The sequence below is a fragment of the Rhincodon typus genome, chromosome 33, assembly GCF_021869965.1.
Source record: "Rhincodon typus isolate 14 chromosome 33, sRhiTyp1.1, whole genome shotgun sequence".
In the NCBI taxonomy this organism is placed as follows: Eukaryota; Metazoa; Chordata; class Chondrichthyes; order Orectolobiformes; family Rhincodontidae; genus Rhincodon; species Rhincodon typus.
Window position 1 is genome coordinate 15,898,374 of NC_063364.1, and position 19,207 is coordinate 15,917,580.

Sequence of the window (19,207 nt, forward strand, 5' to 3'; positions counted from 1 at the left end):
TCCTCCCACCTCAAGCCGCACCTCCATCTCCTACCGACCAACCTCATTTCGCCCCCTTGACCTGTCCGTCCTCCCTGGACTGACCTATCCCCTTCCTAGCTCCCTACCTACACTCACCTTTCTTGGCCCCATCCCCGCCTCTTCGACCTGTTTGTTTCTTCTCCACCTATCCTCTCCTCTGTCCCTCTTCTGTCCGCCTCCCACTCTCTCCCTATTTGTTTCGGGACCCCCTTCCCCTCCCCCTTTTCTGATGAAGGGTCTAGGCCCGAAACGTCAGCCTCTCTGCTCCTATGATGCTGCTTGGCCTGCTGTGTTCATCCAGCCCTGCACCTTGTTATCTAACTTGAACTGTTTGCTCCTGCTTCTGTAACTAATCAATAATTTTTGTTGTGTTAGTAGGAAAAAGTCTGATTGTAATGCAAAAGATCGATACTTTTCCATTGGAACATTCTGATGGTGTCAATTTTGGCCACTTTTGGAATACTATCTGCAATTCTAGTCTCCGTGCTATAGGAAAGATGTTGTGAAACTAAGAAAGGGTTCAGAAAAGATTTACAAGGATGTCGCCAGGGTTGGAGGGTGTGAGCTTATAGGGTGAGGCTGAATAGGCTGGGGCTATTTTCCCTGGAGCATCAGAGGCTAGGGTGTGACCTATAGACATTTAGAAAATCATGAGGGTCATGGATAGGGTGAATAGCCAAGGTCTTTTCCCCTGGGGTGGGGGAGTCCAAAACTAGAGCACATAGGTTTAAGGTGAGAGGAGAAAGATTTAAAAGGGACCTAAGAGGCAACTTTTTAATGCAAGTGCGTGTATGGAATGAACTGCCAGACGAACATTTAAAAGGCATCTGGATGGGTACATGAATAGGCAGGGTTTAGAGGGAAAGGGGCCAAATGCTGGCAAATGGGACTAGATTAATTTGGGATATCTGGTCAATGTGGATGAGTTGAACTGAAGGGTCTGTTTCCGTGCTGTACAGCTCTATGACTATGACTGTCTGACTCTATAATTCATCTCTGCAAGTACCTGGACATAAAGAGTGTGCTCCAAGTGAAATGATTCCAAACAAATGTACATGTTCAAATGCATTTTTTAAATAATCAGTTTTTATGTTGCTCAGGTAATTTGGATTTGTATACATCACTCAACGTGCTCTTTTGATGAGCAATGGTGGTCCCATCTAACCTCCTTTTATACATTTCAGGTATTTAACTGAAATGTCATGCTTTTTAGGGATTTGTGTTTTCATAATTATTCAAAGACTGAGAGTTGATTGTCTCGACTTATCTGAATACTTGGCTTTTCGCTTAAGAAATCCATGATCCTTGGTTATTTTAACACTTGCCAAATAGAAACACGTTATCCCCAGTCATGTGTTTTTTTTCTGTTGAAAATTACTAAACTTGTTAATTCACTCAGCTGAATATTAAGTTAATGGCTTTCTTTGGACCTTTCTTTCTCCAGGCGCTAACCAGTGGTCGAGACCAGGAGGGACTCCATCGTCTCCTAGCTATGAAAACTCACTTCACTCACTGGTGAGGCAGACCAGAACTTCTACTGTCTTTGTGCTGTATTGTGATTTTAATTTGGAAAGTTTTACATCTGATAGATAGCTATGCTGTTTGGAAAAAAGGATGTCATTCCATTTTTTGCAGTTTCCATAGGAACAAATGATTTGAAGAAAATGAAGAATAGAGGAAATGAAGGCTATATCTCTGTTCTTTATTTGTCAGCTCACTCTTGAGACTTGCATACTGTATTTGCTTTTCTCTATATTAAAGATAATAGAGTTATTAATGATCCGTTAAGTCAGTGGACAGGGAGTTATGAAGGCATAAAGCAGTTATGAAGGCATGTGGGATGGTAGCCTTTTTCAGCCAAAGCATATGGTTGAAGAGCAGGAAGGTTATGCTGGGACTCTATAAAACATTGGTTTGGGCAGCTAGAGTATTGTGTGTAGTTCTGGAATCCAGTTGTAGATGGGATATGATTACATTGGAAAGGGTGCAGAGGAGACTTACCAGGATGTTGCCTGGGCTGGTGAGTTTTAGTTATGAAGAGAGATTGGATAGACTGGGGTTGTTCTCCCTGAAGCAGGGGAGACTGAGGGGGATATGATTAAGATGTATAATGTTATGAGGGGCATAGATAGGATATACAGGAATGAAGGATCACTGATCAGGGGCATAGACTTAAGGTAAGGGCTGGAGTTTTAGAGAGGATGTGAGTAAACATGTTTTCACTTAGAGGTTGGGGGCAATCTGGAACTCACTGTCTGTGAGAGTGGTAGGGACAGAAATCGTCATAACATTTAGGAAGCATTAAGACGTGCTTGTGATGCCAAGGCATACAAGACGATGGGGGCAAGTGCGAGAAAATGGAATGAGATTGGTTATGTGTTGTTTTTGACTGGACCAGACTTGCTGTAGACCTCTATGACTCTATATCCTTGCTGGTTTATTTTCTTCAAATATCTGTCTAATTTTCTTTTGAAATTATTGAGTATCTCTGCTTCCGCAACATTCATAGACAGTGAGCTCTAGGTCAGTGCTACTTGCTGTGAAAAGAAAGGATCATACTGACATGGCTCTCATGTTTCTTGCCTAAAGCCTTTAATCTGTATCTGCCCTTGTAACATAGGTTAATGGGAACAGATGTTTTTTGTTAACCAGGTCTAAACCTGCTACAATCTTGTGAACCTCTATCTGATCGCTCCTCAACCTCTTTTGCTTCAAGGAGGACAAAGCAACTTCGTCAATATAATCTTATAGCCAAATTCCCTCATGCCTGGAATAATTCTGATAACCTCCTCTGAAAATTCTTAAGGATTTTCATAGCCTTCTTGAAATGTGGTGACTAGAACTGGGTGCAGTACTCATGCTGTGGCAAAACCAGAGCTTTATAAAAGTTCAGTATAACTTCTTTCCTTTTGACCTCAATACCTCTATTTATGAAGTGCTGAATTTCATGTCCTTTGCTGATTGCTCTCAATGTGTCCTTCCAAGTTCAGAGAGTTTGCAAATGAATTCCTGAGGCCCTTTGTCCCTCCACATGCTTTCAAACTGTGTCATTAAGTACGTATTGCTTCTCCCTCTCCCTTCTACCTCTCACTTCTCTGTATTAAATTGCATTGCCACTCTGATAGATCTCATTTTCACTGTTTGGTGTACCTCCAAATATTGTATAATCAGTAAATTTTGTAATTTTACTCTTTTTTGATAAACAAGTGATTTAAACATTGAGATCCCAGTACTGACCCTTGAAACACTATTGTCAATAAGATTCCAGTTTGAAAAGAACAACCATTTACTCTGAATCACTGTTTCCTGTCTTTGAACTAGTTTCTTTAATCCTCGCTGTTAATGATCCTCCTGTTTCATGGCATAGAGCTTATTGACCCAACCATTAATGTGGCATTTTGTAAAGTGCTTTATTAACATTCATATAGGCAACATCCTCTGCACTCTTCCAACAACCTTCTGTTACTCAATAGAACATTAAAAAATGTTAGATCAGTCAAATACAATCTGCCTTTTACAAAACCATACTACCTCTTAATTAACTCAAACCTCTTCATGTACCTTTTAATTATTTACCTGACTGTTGTTCCTGAAACCCAACTTACTACTAATGTTAAACTGAATGACGTGTAGTAGGAATGTTCTTGCATCCTTTCTTGAATGAGAGACCATAATTCGTTGTGTTTCTGTAGTGTAGTGGTTATCATGTTTGCTTCACATGCAAAAGGTCCCTGATTCGAAACCTGGCAGAAACAGCAGGGTTTGCCCCTTGGTTACCAACGATAGGCTTCTGCATTGACATAGACAGGGTCAGTTTAGCTCAGTTAGCTGGAGGGCTGGTTTGCAAGAGTAATGCCAACAGTGTAGGTTCAATTCCTGCACTGGCTGAGGCTACCATGAAGGACTCTCCTTCTCAATCTCCTTCCTCACCTTAAACTCACCACCAGTCGTCCGTCTCTCTCTCTCTCTCTCTCTCCAGGTCTGGGTGAGGATATCTAACTCCCTTGTCCTCCCATTATTATAGAAACCGGTGCTTATGTTAGTAAGACCACATAAAATAAATTTCCTGTAACTTCATTCCTCAGTTCTTGCCAAGTCCTCAGTCATATGGTGGTTAGTGTCCCCACCTGTCACGCGGGAGACCATGGTTCAATTCCCTGCGAGGGAGACCCCAAGCGTTTTGTGCCTGGAACTCGCCGCCAGGGGAGGTAGTGGAAGCAGATACTACAGTGACTTTTAAAGGGCGTCTTGACAAATACACAAATAGAATGAGAATAGAGGGCTATGGTTACCCTGGAAGGGTAGGGCGTTTTAGTTGTGATGGGCAGCATGTCGGTGCAGGCTTGGAGGGCCGAAGGGCCTGTACCTGTGCTGTAATTTTCTTTTTTCTTTGTTCTTAATAATAGGAACAATAGTAGGCTGTTCGGCTCCTCGAACCTTCTCCAGCATTCGCTAGAATCATGCCTGGTCCAACATTCCTCCTGCACTTTCCTGCCCTTTCCCTGTAACCCTTAATTCCGTTACTGTTCAAGAATCAATCCATCTCAGCCTTAAAAATACATAAGGACTCCGTACCATCAGCTCTTTGTGGCAAGAAGTTCCAAAGGCTCTCAATCTCCTAAGAAAGGAAATTCCTCCATATCCCAGTCTCATCTCTCATTACCCCAATGAGAAGAGTCCCAACCTGCTCAGCCTTTGCGCATAAGACCATCCCTGCATACTGGTGATCATCCCAGTGAACCTTCTTTGAACTGCCTTCAATAAAATTAAATAAGGGGACCAAAACTGCCCACTGTACTGCTGATGTGGTCCCACCAGTACCTTGTACAGTTGCAGTAAAACATCCCTGTTCTCATACTCCAACCCTCTGAAATACGTCCAACATTCCATCAGCCTTCCTGATTACCTGCTGCGCCTGTGTGCTGGCTTCCTGTGTTTTGTGTACCCCCAAATCCCTTTGGGTTTCAACTTTCTGCAGTTTCTCTCCATTTAAATCAGGTTGTTCTTTTGTTCTCCCTTCCAAAATGAGCAAGTTCACATTTTCCCACAATATACTCCTTTCGCCAACTTCTTGCTTACCTAACCGATCACAATATCTCTGTAAACTATATGTGTCACACTCACAACTCCCTTTTGACCAATTTTAATGTTGTTTGCAAATTTGGCTGCAGTACATTCACTTCCTTCCTCCACGTCATTAATGTATATTGCAAACAATTGGAGTCCCAGCACTGATCTGTGTGTAACTCCAACCTGAAAAAGAATCCCTTATCCCCACTCACTGTTTCCTGCCTGTGAGCCAGTTCTCTATCCCAGCTAATATACTACCTCCAGCACTGTGGCCTTTCATCTTATGACTTAACCTTTTGTGAGGTAATTTGTCGAGCGCTTTCTGCAAGTTCAAGAAAATACATCTACTGGTTTGTTTTGAAAAATATATGTGTACCTTAAGTTCCATATAAACAGTAGCTTGATGCATTTTATGGTAACTGTGTTTCAGATTGTATTTCGTTCAATTTTTTTAACATGCTTTCAGTAAAAGGAGTAAAAGGCAAAAGGGAATTCTGAAATCCTAAATACTTTCTCGGTAACAATAACTGCGTACTTTTTTGATATATAATTTGAATTTTTATTTTAAATGATCACTTTTAAAACAATTCAAGTTACTAAAGTATTTGCTTCTGTCAGAACTCCAGCAGCCTTGAACGAGCTCAGCAGTGAACCTTCTTGCTGATTCTCAGTTGGGCAATTTTGTGTCAAATGATCCTCCTTTTAGCAATTATTTCAGTTTTCCAGTTATTTGGCTACTTTTATATATTGCTCAACCCTTGTGTTTCTTTTTGATGCAACTTGATTCTTTAATTGTTGTGTCTTCTGATAAAGTTGCCCAATTTTTCCTATTTCAACTTTGAGACTCTCAAGGCCAGACCGGATAAGCTACTTATTTATAAATTAGCTGGGAGTAGGAGTAGGCCACTTAGCCCCTTGAGCTACTTTACCATTCAGAATATTCATGGCTTATTTGCAACTCGACATTCTCATATAGGCCTAGGTCCTATGTACATATTCACACCTGTAAATAGAATAGAGCATGAGATTATGGGACCTTAAGCCATCCTGGTTTTACCTTGGGATATGGCCCTCGCACTCGTAGCCTTGAGTCCAAGGAGCACAGACATGAACATTTCTGACAAACAAATGGTATGGCTATCTGTTGACAGATCTGGCTAGGCCATATTAAGCACCATCACTCTCCTTTGATCATCCTGGAGAATAAAGGTAACCTTGGCTTCTCTTTTCATAATCAGCAGTCTACCAAAACCCCTCACCACTTTCAACTTCAATACATATGTGACAAGGTCATGGATTCGAGCATATGTTTGACTGCTTCTGCTGCTTGCCCTGTTCCTGTTGATTAGCCTGTCAAATTGAGGACATTGTGTTTCCTCATCCAATATGTGATTGAAACCTCACCTTGTGTTTATACAGTATATTATTTTTGATATGACTTTTATGGTTGAACATGTTTATTTGAATTGGTGTTGGGAGAGAAAAGCTGTATATGTATTATCTGGAGGAATCCATCTTTCAATACAGACAATCTGACCATTCTAGGTGCCTGCACCAGAAAATACCTCAAGTTTTTTTGAAATGTTAATGTATGCATTCTTGCAATAAGACATACTGATAAAACACATTATCTTTGATGTCATATGGTAGTCCAGAAGTTGAGTATTGCATGTTGTGCAAAGACATTTTTTATCAAAGCTTTTCATCTTGTTTTCATTAGAATACTTAGCCACAATGCCAGTTCAAGAGGAAAACTAGAATTTATACTGCTTAAGAAAAGAGAGTTCTGGTTGGTTGGCAATGCACTCTGATTGACAGAGAGTCAAACTTACTTAAGTCTTTAAAAAACATGAGATACTAGAATTTCAATCAGTGTAAATTGTTCTTTGTAAGGCATCAGAAGTGTTGCAAGAATAAAAGGAAATTTTCGTGAAGATTTTCATCTTGCACTCAATCAGAAAATTTCATAAGGATACAAATTCAAGTCAACCTGCATGGTTTAAAATTTAAACTAAGCCTAGCTAATTACTGTCAATAGCATTAATGAGAGTGCATTCTCCATGGAAATGCTTCTACTAATCAGACTCCACTTGCCAACCAATCAACATACTGCTCATGTAGTAAAAATGTTGGCTTTCCCCTTGAATTTGTATTCTTGTGAAGTATTCTGCTGAATGCATCACAAAAAGCTTCAACAAAATGTATCTTTTCAATAATACCTTTGTTTTTTGAAGAAGAACATTTTGCGCTGATTAAGATTACAATATGCCATTTTTTTGATGCCCTTAGCAAATGTGGCATACTAACAACTCGTAGCTTGAATGTTGGGGGGGAGAAAAGCCTTGAGTTGCTCACAAAAAAGACCCTTAAGCCAGCAAAAGAACTTCAGGTTGGATTACCAGACAATTGTTGATGAGGTAAATTGATTAAAGACTTGAAGAAGGAAGCTTCACTGGTGAGTCTGATTGTTCTTTAGTTTGCAATACCAATATTTTGTACAGCAGTGTTAGTCTGGTTCTTGAAACTTGAAATCCTAAAATATATCTAAGAACTGTGTGTTTCATTTTGAATGCTGGCATAAGTCAACTTTTGTCTGATTATCATTTAGAAATAATTGTTACTGGTGTTAAGGTTAACAATATATACTGACAGCTTAAAGTTACTTTTCCAAGTAGACATCAGAGCATTGTGACCAACTCGTATGACAAAAACAGTTGTAAACTAAAACAAAGCCATTAAAAAAAATAATTGAGACTGCTGGAAATCTGAAATAAAAACAGAAATTGCTGGAGAAGCTCACCAAGTCTGGTAGCATCTGTGGAGAGAAAGCAGAGTCAATACTTTGTGTCCAGTGACCCTTCATCAGTTGTAACTTTTTTTTGTTTGCGTTGTCACGTAACTCAAAAAGTCACAGTTTTCAGTTTTGAGGTGGAATTGATCTGCTAACGGAAACTATTGACTTGTAAATACACATCTGAGACAATATTCACACAATAACCTTCAGCATGGTGGAAGTACGCACACAGGACAACTTACAGTGTTCAAGTTTGGAGACTTAGCGATTAATTCTCTTAAAAATAAATGCTAGGTTGTTCACTATTACTTATCCTGTTCAATGCCTCCTTCATTGTTGTACTGAATCCAAATGTTGTGGTATTCCTAAGTGTTTATTTCAGAAATTTGAAGTTCTCAAAGTACTGGACTTGTCATCACCAATTGTTTAATCCAGAGTGCAGTCTTAGGGACGTATCTAGTAGGCAGCTGGCTTGTTTTTCAATGTGCTGAGCAATAGATTGGAGTACTTTCTATCTACATCAAATTCATAGCTTAATCTTCGATCTTTTATAGCAACTGAAAAAGACCTGAGCTAACCTTCCTTTTATTCTATCCCACTTTATCTGAGGTAAAACCTAGCTTCTGCCAGAAGCTTTGGATCCTAACATGAATCATAGATTCCACCGCCCCCCCCACCTGTAACTTGAAGTACCATTAAGAACATCCTTAAACTATACAGAGCCACAATGTTGCACTTGTCAACCTATCCATTGATGATATCATTTTTCAAAATTGTGAATTGAATGATAATAGATCATTGGGTGGACTTGGCAATACAACATAAATTTTTACAAGAAATGTCTCATTTCATTCAGAAGTTCCAGGAATAATTGTTAAACAGTGCTAATACTAACCTCCTGTGCAATATTGAAGAAGACATTGAAAACAATGGGTAGTATTGAACAGCCTGTGTTTTTTTAAAAGTACTCACTCATTTACTCCCTTTCACAGATCTTGAAGCTGGCAAATACATGCCAGATAAAATGAAGATGTGTATGTTTCCATTTCCACCATGAAAACCATGTGCTGAGTATGGTGGTTATCAGAGTGCTCTTTGTAATTGAACTGGTGGGTGAGGAGAGGGAGGGGAAAGAGGAGAGAGATCATGCAAAATAAAACCTAAGTAGCTGAACACTTTAGAAAAGCTTTCGGCAAATATTATAAGCCAGAAAATGTAGATTACACTTCAAAAAAATGTTTTTGGAGAGGGAATAAGAAACCTATTTTGAGCTGTAACTACAAGCTCTGTTTTAGATTCAGTTGTTAAAAGCTGAAGACCTCTTATCTCCATTGACTGTCGTAAGGCTAGTCTGATTTACTCAGATAGAAAGAAGTAGGAAATCACTTTTTTTGCCTGCTCCTGAGCATTATTCACAGATCTTTATGAATGTTTACTTGGTGATCCTTCCCACAGGTGAACAAGCTGTCAGGTTAATAAGAAAGATGTTTTGGATAAGATGCTGTGGGCACCTGGCTGCCATGGGAACAGCCTAAAACTGGGTAGGGAGGATGTAAACACTTTAAATGGTTGATTATCAGGACAAAAGAGAATGAGGAAAATGAAAAGCTAAATTGTAGCTAAGGTTGCGGGAAGAAAAACTATACATTTGAGCCAGGAGGAACCTGTTTAAATGTGATTTGGCCTACTTGTGATTGGGTGAGCATTTCATAAAATGAATATACACTTTGTTTAAAAAAAAGCCTTTGGGCCAAATTTGAAACTGTTTTTCAGGAATCTCTTTAAAAAGATAAACTTTGTGAACAAATAAACATAAAAATAGATTCGTAATCCCACAGAATTCCAAAAGGACTTTGTTTTGGCATCAGGTATTTTTATGTGACCTCCTATTCAATGAATTGGCATAAAATTCAACATTTAGGAAAATACAGCCTGACTTATAAATTCTCTGATATAATTCAACGATGTAAAGAACTGAACAAAGATCAAATTGAAAATCTGGGGTTATTAACATTAACAGTTCCTTCAGTTCAGTGATAGGACACTGTTGCTTTTGTTTTACATAAAAGATTTTCTAACTATATGTGTTTTTCTCTCCTTTTGAAAGAATTTTCAATGCCCAGGCATCAATATTACCCCTCCTCATGAGAGGCTTGGATTGCCCGTTTTCACATGTGCAAGCCTCTTGTCATGTAGAGGCTGGTAGGGTGCAATTATCATAATCAAATATTTCTCCCTGAGTCAGTAGAGAACATGATTCAAGTTTAACAGTTTCTCAGAGCATTTCCCATTAGCCATTCACCTTGGAAGGGGCCAGGACAAGATGATAAGGCCATGAATCCATATTGGGAAACTGGACTTCATAAACAGGGAGATTGAGTTCAAAAGCCTGGAAAGTTGTACTGGACCTTCTTATGTCACTAGTCAGGCCTCAACTAGAATATTGTGTCCAATGCTGAGCATCACACGGTAGCAAGGATGTCAAGACATTTGAGTGGTAGGTATGTGATTACTCAAACCATAACATAAAAGAAGGGTCCAAGTTATGCAGAGACTGATGACCTGATTCTGTTCTGATTAAAGTTCACAAACCGGAAACATCAACTCTGATTTTCTTTCCAGAAATGGTTCAGGAACTGTAGACTGTTCTCAGCATTTTATGTTTTATTATTGAAGAGCAACAGAGGTTAGAATGGATCTGATGGAGGTGTATATGATGATGAGGGATTTAGATTGGGTAGATAAAATGGCACTTTTTCCATTAATAGAGGGGTCAGTAACCAGGATGTGTACAGTTAAGAAATAGAAGGCAAGAGGAGAGTTGAGGAGCAGTTTTTTTCAGCCAGAGGGTGGTGGGAGTTTGGAACTCAATGCCTAAGGGTGGTTAAATGAGAAACCTTTATAACTTTTAAGCAGTATTTAGATATTCAGTTGTATTTGACATAGCCTCCAGGGCAATAGGTCAAGACCTGAAAAATGTTATTTGTGTAGTCTGATATTTGTTGACCGACAGGGACCCATTGGGCTGGATGACCTTCTGTCCTCATCCATAGGTCTAAAGAAAGGAGAATGCTAAAAGAAACCATTCTACAGATACTGAGAAAAACAGCAGAAATGATTGGAAAAACTCAGCAAGTTGAGCAGCAGCCATGAAGAAACGATTTCATGTTTCAGATCAGTGACATTTCATCAGAGCTATTTTGGCAGAAGGTCATCAACCTGAAATATTAAGAATGTTACATCATTCAACTTCTTTATTATTCAAAGTTCCTACCAAGCCTGGTCTTGATTTGGGGAATTTGTGCTGATTTGTTTTTTTCTTGATGCATTTTCTTTGACATTCCCTATCTACAGCTTTCTGTACAGTGAACTTGATGAAGCTCATCTACTCCGTGATGGTGTGTGATACAAACATCTTAAAGGCATACTGTACCTAGTTGATCATCTTTGTAGGTGACAGAAAATATTATTTATGTTCAGAGTTTGATATTTGGAAGATTAAGTGTGAATAGATGGGCTGATAAACACAATTGCTGGTGAAAACTTCTTGCTAGGGCATTGGATACAATCAGGGCTTTTCCACATGGGAGCAGAAAAATGTATAGGCTAGTTATTTATTTCCAAAGTGCCAGTTATAAAGAAGCATTTGTAAAGGTGTGAGACCAAATCGCTTCCTTACTTCTTCAGCAGAGGGAGGTACAGAATCGGAAAATAATCTTTACAAAAATGGGGCAACAAAGATTTTATCCATCAACTTTCTTTGTTTTTAGCAGTTATTGCTGACTAAATTTCTCTTCCATTCTCTAAATACAATTATGTCACTTTAATATGAATTCACTTGGCTTGTTGGATTTGCTTAGCTTTTGAAGTGTTTATATTAATGCTTTTTGCTTCTTGTTGTGTCTTGGCTTTACCAGAAAAACCGGGTTGAACAGCAGCTTCATGAGCATTTGCAAGATGCAATGTCTTTCTTAAAGGATGTCTGTGAGGTACTACTTCTCTTTCGACACTGCATTTCCATTCATGGTTTACTGCTCTAGACCTGTAGACCATCTGCATGAATTACAACAATGTACCGAGCAGTGTATTTATTCTTGCTGAAATCCATACGCTCTGTTTTTATCATTTTGGTACTTTTTTTACATTAAGTCACTGGATGCGTGCATTGCTGCCAAAGCTTGCATCAATTGCCCATCCCTCATTTCCCTTCAGAAGATGTCAGTTAGTCACCTTCTTGAATAGCTGAAGTCAGTGTGGTGAATGTTCTCGCACATTGCTGATTTGTAGAGAATTCCAGCCTTTTGGCCCAGTGACAAATGAGGAATGGTTATATGTTTTAAGACAGGTTGGTGTGTGACTTGGCAGTGGAACTTGAAGGTGGTGTTCCTGTACATGCTACCTTTGACCTTCGAAGTGGAAGAGGTTACTGGTTTGGGAGGTACTGCCAAATTCCTGCCCTGTACATTATAGATCGACATACGCTAATGTCCTTGTGGTGGATGGAGTGAACATTTAAGGTGGCAATCGAAGTGCCAGTCAACTGGCTGTTTTGTCATCGATAAGAGCTTAAGAAACAGGAACAGAAGTAGGCCTTTCAGCCCCTCGAGCCTGCTCCACCATTCAATAGCATTATGACTGATCTGGCATTGCTCATGTCCACTTTCCTGCCCTTTCCCTGAAATCTAAAATCTATTAAGTGGAATTTCTTGAAACTGTTCCTTTAAACAATTGAGGCCCATTCCATGAAACTCTTTACTTGTAGCTTGTAGATGTAGATAAAACTTTCAGTAGTCAGGATGTGAGTCATTTGCCACAAAATACTGAGCCTCCGATTTGCTTTTGTCACCACAATATCTGTGTCTAAGATCAATGCTGACTGTTAGGATGTTGGTAGTGTGGATTTAATGAAGTTACTGAATGTCAGGGATTTAGATTATTCCTTTTTGAAGATGGGTGTTACTTGACACTTGTGGGTCATGAATATACTTGCCAGTTAGCTGAACCTGAATGTTGTCCATGTCATAGTGCATGTAAGCAAGCACTACTTCACTATTTGAGGTATTGCACATTCTGAAAAGCCCCACGTCTGAACTAATGAAGAAGAATAAGCTATTGATGAAGCAACTGAAGGAGGTTGGGCCTAGAATATTGCCTTGAGGGAGTCCTAAAATGAAGTGCTGGGCTGAAATGGTTGTCTTCCAGCAACCACAGCCTTGGAGTTAGGTATGACTTCAGCCAGAAGTGAGACATCCTTTATGACTTACTCCTCCTTACTGCTGATTTCAATTTTACTATGACACCTCAGTTTATTACTCAGTTCAGTGCTGCCTTACTATCGAGCACAGTTAGTCTCATCGTACCTCTGACGTTCATCTCTCTTGTTTGGACAATGAATGTATAGAGAGTTGGAGCTGGGGTTACTGGTGGAACTCAAAATGAGCGTCTTGCTGCTTGTTGACCACCCCTTCCAGTTTTGCAAATGATTGAAAGTAGACCTATGGGGTGAAAATTGGCCAGATTGGATTCATCCTACTTTTTATGGACAGGACTTCCTGGGCAATTTTGCACTTCATTGGATAAATGCAGTATTGTACCTAACTTGTTGCAGCTTGGCTAGAGATGTGACTAATTTTGGATCACAAGTCTCCAGTTCTGCAATTAGAATGTTGTCAGGGTGCATAGATTTTTCCAGTACCTTCATGAGTTTCTTGATATTATGTGAAGTGATAAAAGGTTTAGAGGGATATGAGCCAAACGCAAGCAAATGGGACTAGTTTAGTTTGGGAAACTTGGACGGAAAATTGGACCAAAAGGTCTGTTTCCATGCTGTATGACACTGTGACTCCATAATTGGTGAAGGATTTATTTTTGTGATAGCAAGGACCTCAGGAGGAGACAAAACTAGTACATAGGCCTAAAAATTATTGTAAATACTTCAAACTTCTCATTTACACTCACATGCTGGGCCCCACTGTCATTTGAGTTTATGGATGCTAATGAAGCCACCACCTCACTTTTGTCAATTAATTGTCTACCACCGTTCGAGTCTGGCATCGCAAGAATGGAGGTTAATCTGATCCCTCAACTGTGATATTGTTCAGCTTTGACACATCTGCTCATTAGCTTGCACGTAACGCTGTGTTGTAGCTTTGCCAGGTTGATATCACATTCAATAAGTATTTGTGGTTTATTTGTGTTGCTGCTCCTGACATGCCCATTCTTTATTCTGTTGCTGCTGATAACCTAATGCATCCCTTGGGTGCCCAGATCTGAGCTGTTAGATCTGTTCTGAATCTATCCCATTTCACAATTGCATGGCAGAGGGTTCTCTCAGGATGAAAATGAAACTGTGCCTATGCGGTGATCACTGATCCTTGACAGGAAGATTGATGAGGAAAAGGTCATGTATGTTTTTCTCCTTGTGTTGGTGTCCTTGCTGTCTTCACAGGCCCATTCTGTCAGCTTGGTACTTCAGGATTTAGCCAGTTTGGTCTGTAACGTTGCTACTCACTGACTTTGGGATGGATAGGATTTAAGACCATTAGGAACAGGAGTAGGCTGTTGGGCCCCTCCTTGAACCTGCTCTGCTATTCAATAGGATCATGGCTGATCTGACATTCCTCATATCCACTTGCCTGCAATTTCCCCATGACCCTTGATCCCCTGTTGATCAAGATCAATCTCAGCTTTAAATGTTTACAAGGACACTGCCCGTATAGCTGTCTAGCAAAAATTTCCAAAAACTCTCAACCTTCCAAAAGAAGAAATCCTTCTCACTTCTGTCTTAAATTGGTGCGCCAATATCAAAGACCCCCACCCAGAAGATATTCTGTGCTTTTCCTTGATCAAAATGTGTTGACAATGGAGGAATACTAATTCACCAGCTGAGAGAAGGTGGTGGGTGATCAATGTTCAGAATTCCAAGGACCACTTCCTTCTAAATGTAAAACACTGTGCCACCTAATTTGGTTGGCCTGTTTTGCTGTTGTGGCAGGAATGGTGATGGAGGAATCTGGAACGTGGGCTGAAACATCAGATGTTGTGGATATGATTACATCAGATTATTGCTTGACTTGTCTTCAGGTCAGATTTTCCATTTGTGGCACAGAGCCAAAATATTTGAGGAGAGGTTTTTGCAGGGTTATTTGGTCTGAGTGTGTCTTTGTCCTGTTTGAATCTTGTCCCTACTGAATGTCACGTAGTCGCTCTGATTTTATGCTGCCTGTTTTTTTTTTTGGTAGAGGTGTGGCACAACTGAATAGTTTGCTAGATCATCAGGAGGTTAAAGTTAGCCACATTGTTGTGGGTCTGGAGTTGCATTTAGGCCAAACTGAAAGGCATTAGTGCACCAAGATTTTCAACAAGAATCCAGCGGGTTTCATGGACACCAGCTTTTCATTCCAGGTTGATTTAATTAAATGACTTTAAATTTTCCAGCTGCCGTGGTTGGATTTGAACTGTACTTCAGATCATTATTTCAGGCTTCGTGATTACTAGTCCACTAATATAATCGTTATGATGCCATACTTAGTGAATTTATAAGTCCAACAAAAAAAATGTCAAATAACTGAAATAATTATCTTAATGATTCTTTCTTGTCCTGAGAAAATTGCATACTTTCAGATTGCTCTGCCCATAATGTCCCCTTTAATGTATCCTTTTTTTTAAGTTCCTTTTCTCCAGATATCCGGTTTATAATTTGAAACATATTCCAGATGCCTGTCGCTGCTGTTGAGACCGTTTGTTTTTGTTGCTATTTCTTTCCTTTCTTGTCCATGACATGTTTTAATACATTAACCGACCAGCTGTGAGTTTACCTCATCAGAAGTGTTGCCAAAGCAAATGTTTTCATTTAGAATATTGTTTCTTAACAGCAAACACGAATGGAGGACCGTCTAGACCGTTTGGATGATGCCATCCACGTTCTCAGAAACCATGCCGTTGGGCCTTCAACAAGTATGTCTGGTGGCCATGGTGACATACATAGTTTACTGGGGCCCTCACAAAATGGGCCAATTGGAGGAATGAATTCAAACTATGGAACATCTGCACTGGTAACATCTAGTCGACAAACATCAATGGTAAATTTTCTTATTGTTTCTGTATTACAAAGGGAGAAATAGCTGTCAGTCTTCATGCAAAAAAAATCCTGAATGTCCAATTCAAGATTTTTAATTGAGTAATGCACAGCGTTCAAACCAGAATTCCACATGAATTTTTTTTAGGGAAGAAAATTAGTTTGCTTGCTGAAGCTCTTAAAATAAGTGAAGTAAATTAAACCTTAATAGTGCAGCATATGAATGCTAAAGTGTTATTATTAACCTTGGCTACAAATTGTACATTGTGCTGATTGTTTTGTTTAACACACTACTGTTGCACATAAAGGTATTCCATTACATGTAAACTTTCTTATTATGTTATCTTCAAATGTACTAATTGATTTTAGGTTTAAAAAACGTTTTCTGCTTCAGAATATGAGGTAGTGAGCTTAGAACATTGGCTGCATTGTTGCTACAGATATGGTGACTGGCTGTATGTTCATATTTACTCCAGATTCAGCTTTTCTTTTGAGAGATAATAGATAACTGGAACATTTGTCTTACACTGTTTTATTGTGCTGTATTTGCAAGTATGATGTGGAATGGTCTGGCATATTGAAACGTTTGCCCTTTACAGCTGATTTGGATGTGCTCAGAGCACATCACTGCTGTGAATTAAAATGTCTAAACAGCACATACCTACATGATTTGTTTTCAATATCCATGTTGCTGCTCAAAAAACACCTTAAACTCCCACAAGTGCATGCTATGCTAAATATCTCTGGCAATCATACTGTATCTGTAACTTGCTTAGAAGCATCACTTTTCTAAAAAGAACGTTTTCATGCATTGAACAAAAATAAATGATTTGGTTCCATTCAACGTATCGTTGCTCAAGGAGGAAAAGTTATTACCAGCACCAATCTGAATTGTTCAGCTCTTGCATTTCTGGTTTTCCACTGTCTTCACGGTAAAAGCCTGGTTTATAGTAAAGTTTCCATTGAAGGTTTGGGATCTGTCCAAGGAATATTGTCTATACTTGGAAGAAATATGCTTTCTGCATCTGTAAAATGCCATGTTATGGTTTTTAAGTTGAAAAAAAATTTAGTTGCAGTTCATTCACATTGCTTCTTCAGCCAAACTTATTTTTTGCCAAGAGGCATGTGATAAGTGTTAACATAGAGATATTCATTAAACTTGAATATAGTTAATTTGGTGCAATTCCTAAATGCAGTATGATAAACTCTGAATCTAAACAAAAGTCAATCTGAATGAGTTGTAGTTTTGTCTAAGCTTTCAGCAAAGTCTTCGTCCCCATCTTTATCAAAATTAAGCTAAATCTAAAATGAAGTAAATTTTTTTTAGATATTAATATACTTGAGAGAACATAAACCAAATGGAATTTGAGTTTTTAAGTCATTTGAGCCCTGCAATTCATTTACTTCTGCAAAATGTTACTTATTTAGCAAAAAATCTATGTTTTACTTTTATGCATGGAGTGTGCATTTAACTTTGGGTGATTGCTGATTGTCAAATTTACTGATAGATAATTTGTGCTTAATTGCCAAAAAATTCTTCCTTGAGAAATGGTTACTCATTTCTGTTGTATTTTGATACTTCGGCTTTTTTGAAGTGCTGTGCTATATAATGCAGGTGAAGGTTTTGTACTTATTGCAATAATTATGTTAACTTTATACATTGCTGTTGGGTTTCGATATGGCATTTGAATCAGTCCACTTTGATTCTGTCTTTGTTTCTTTGGATAACTGAAACTATAATTATCAATGTGTTCATTGTCATGAATTCTAATGATATTTTATTAGTTTCTTAGTTTAAGGCTGGCGCTATGAGAGATGGCTCACCTGAAATGTAAGCAGATTTCCACTAAAGTTTCAAGTGATGTTAGATTAAAAGAATTAATTCATGTTTATCATTGCAATGTTGAGTGCTTGAAAAGGTAATATCCATTCACTGTAGTAAGATTTTCAAAATGATCAAATTACATTTTAGGTTATATAATTAATATATATTTCAAATGTACTAACCAGTGATCCTTGCATTTTTATATGTTTTATTGACTACTCCTGTCTCAACAGCCCTTATGACGTGGAAGCAGCTTTGTTCAGCCAGTAACAGTACAGTAACACTAGATGCAAGTGTCAGATGACATTCTATCTGCCATAAAGAACTTTACAAAGCATTTTAATCTAAAACTTTAATGACAGGTACGTAGGGTATTTTTATTTACAATCTCTTTACTGTTCCTTTTCCATTGTCAGCATTAACTGCAGCTCTGGATATTACCTTTTTAAAACCACATTGTCTACTATAGATGCGGAAATTGTTTAAGGTTTGAGATATGTTTTGGGATCTAGGCTTTTGGACAGTCAAGTTTACTCAGAAATAGAATTTTGAGTGGATTGTTAAATTGGACTTCTAGTTCTGATAATTAGGCTCTGTTCTAAGTAGTGCTGCTGTAATTTCAAAAATCTATTTACTATTTACACTCCATAGCAGAATCTGTACCCGAGCACAGTTAAACTGAAGTTGTTGGAGAAAATCATGTTCCTTGGTTGCTTTTAGTGGAAAAATGTTGTCTCTGCAAGGTTCTTGTCTTGATGGGAAGAATGCCAGTGTTGAAACTGCACCTGCAACTTGTTTTCTATTGAGGTGTAAATACCTTCTCCCCCTTGCCCAAAATTTTTGAGGTTAATGCCTTGTGAAATCCAGTCAGAATTGAGAAAACAGGCTTTTTCACAGAGAATTTTTAGTTTATGCTTACATTTTTTCCAGATGTGTAACTACTGACACAAATGTTGTCCATCAATTTTTATAGAGCAAATGGGTAAACGAGGCAAGATGATCTGTATTGCAGAACCTTGGAAAATTACTTGAAAAAGTGAATTAGCCAACAGTGCATGAAGATGGACTAGAGCTGATGGAATGCAATGTTTAATTTGTGTTTGTGAAATTGAGCTTTTTAATGAAAAGGATTTGAGAAAGCTGTGGTGGAAATGTCCATTGAGGCAAACTATAGATTAGTCCCCAGATAGAATTAATTAATCAAATCCATCTTGTCTTCAAAATGTGGGATCCATTGATATATAAGAGAGAATTTCATTGAAAAGCGACACAGATGAAGCAGATATACTCCATGAATTTAAATTAAGCTGCCAATGTGGAGTTTCCAAAGCTATTGTTGAGCAGAAAAAAAATACAGCCACATGTTAACATATCTATGTCCGTGACACCACCCACGCCCTCCACCTCCTCCAGAACTTCC

General features: G+C 38.6%; 1 protein-coding gene and 1 non-coding gene across 6 annotated transcripts in view; both read left to right on the forward strand.

The window, feature by feature from the left end:
- Positions 1-19,207, forward strand: part of tcf12 (transcription factor 12) — a 218,385-nt gene that overhangs the window by 157,136 nt on the left and 42,042 nt on the right. For all 5 annotated transcript variants that reach the window (XM_048616045.1, XM_048616046.1, XM_048616049.1 and 2 more), the window contains 2 exons: positions 1,466-1,536; positions 15,760-15,966. In XM_048616045.1, coding sequence (XP_048472002.1) covers positions 1,466-1,536; positions 15,760-15,966 — 278 coding nt within the window. The remainder of the gene's footprint in view (positions 1-1,465; positions 1,537-15,759; positions 15,967-19,207) is intronic.
- Positions 3,704-3,776, forward strand: trnav-cac. The gene has a single exon. It is a non-coding gene; the product is annotated as a tRNA-Val (tRNA).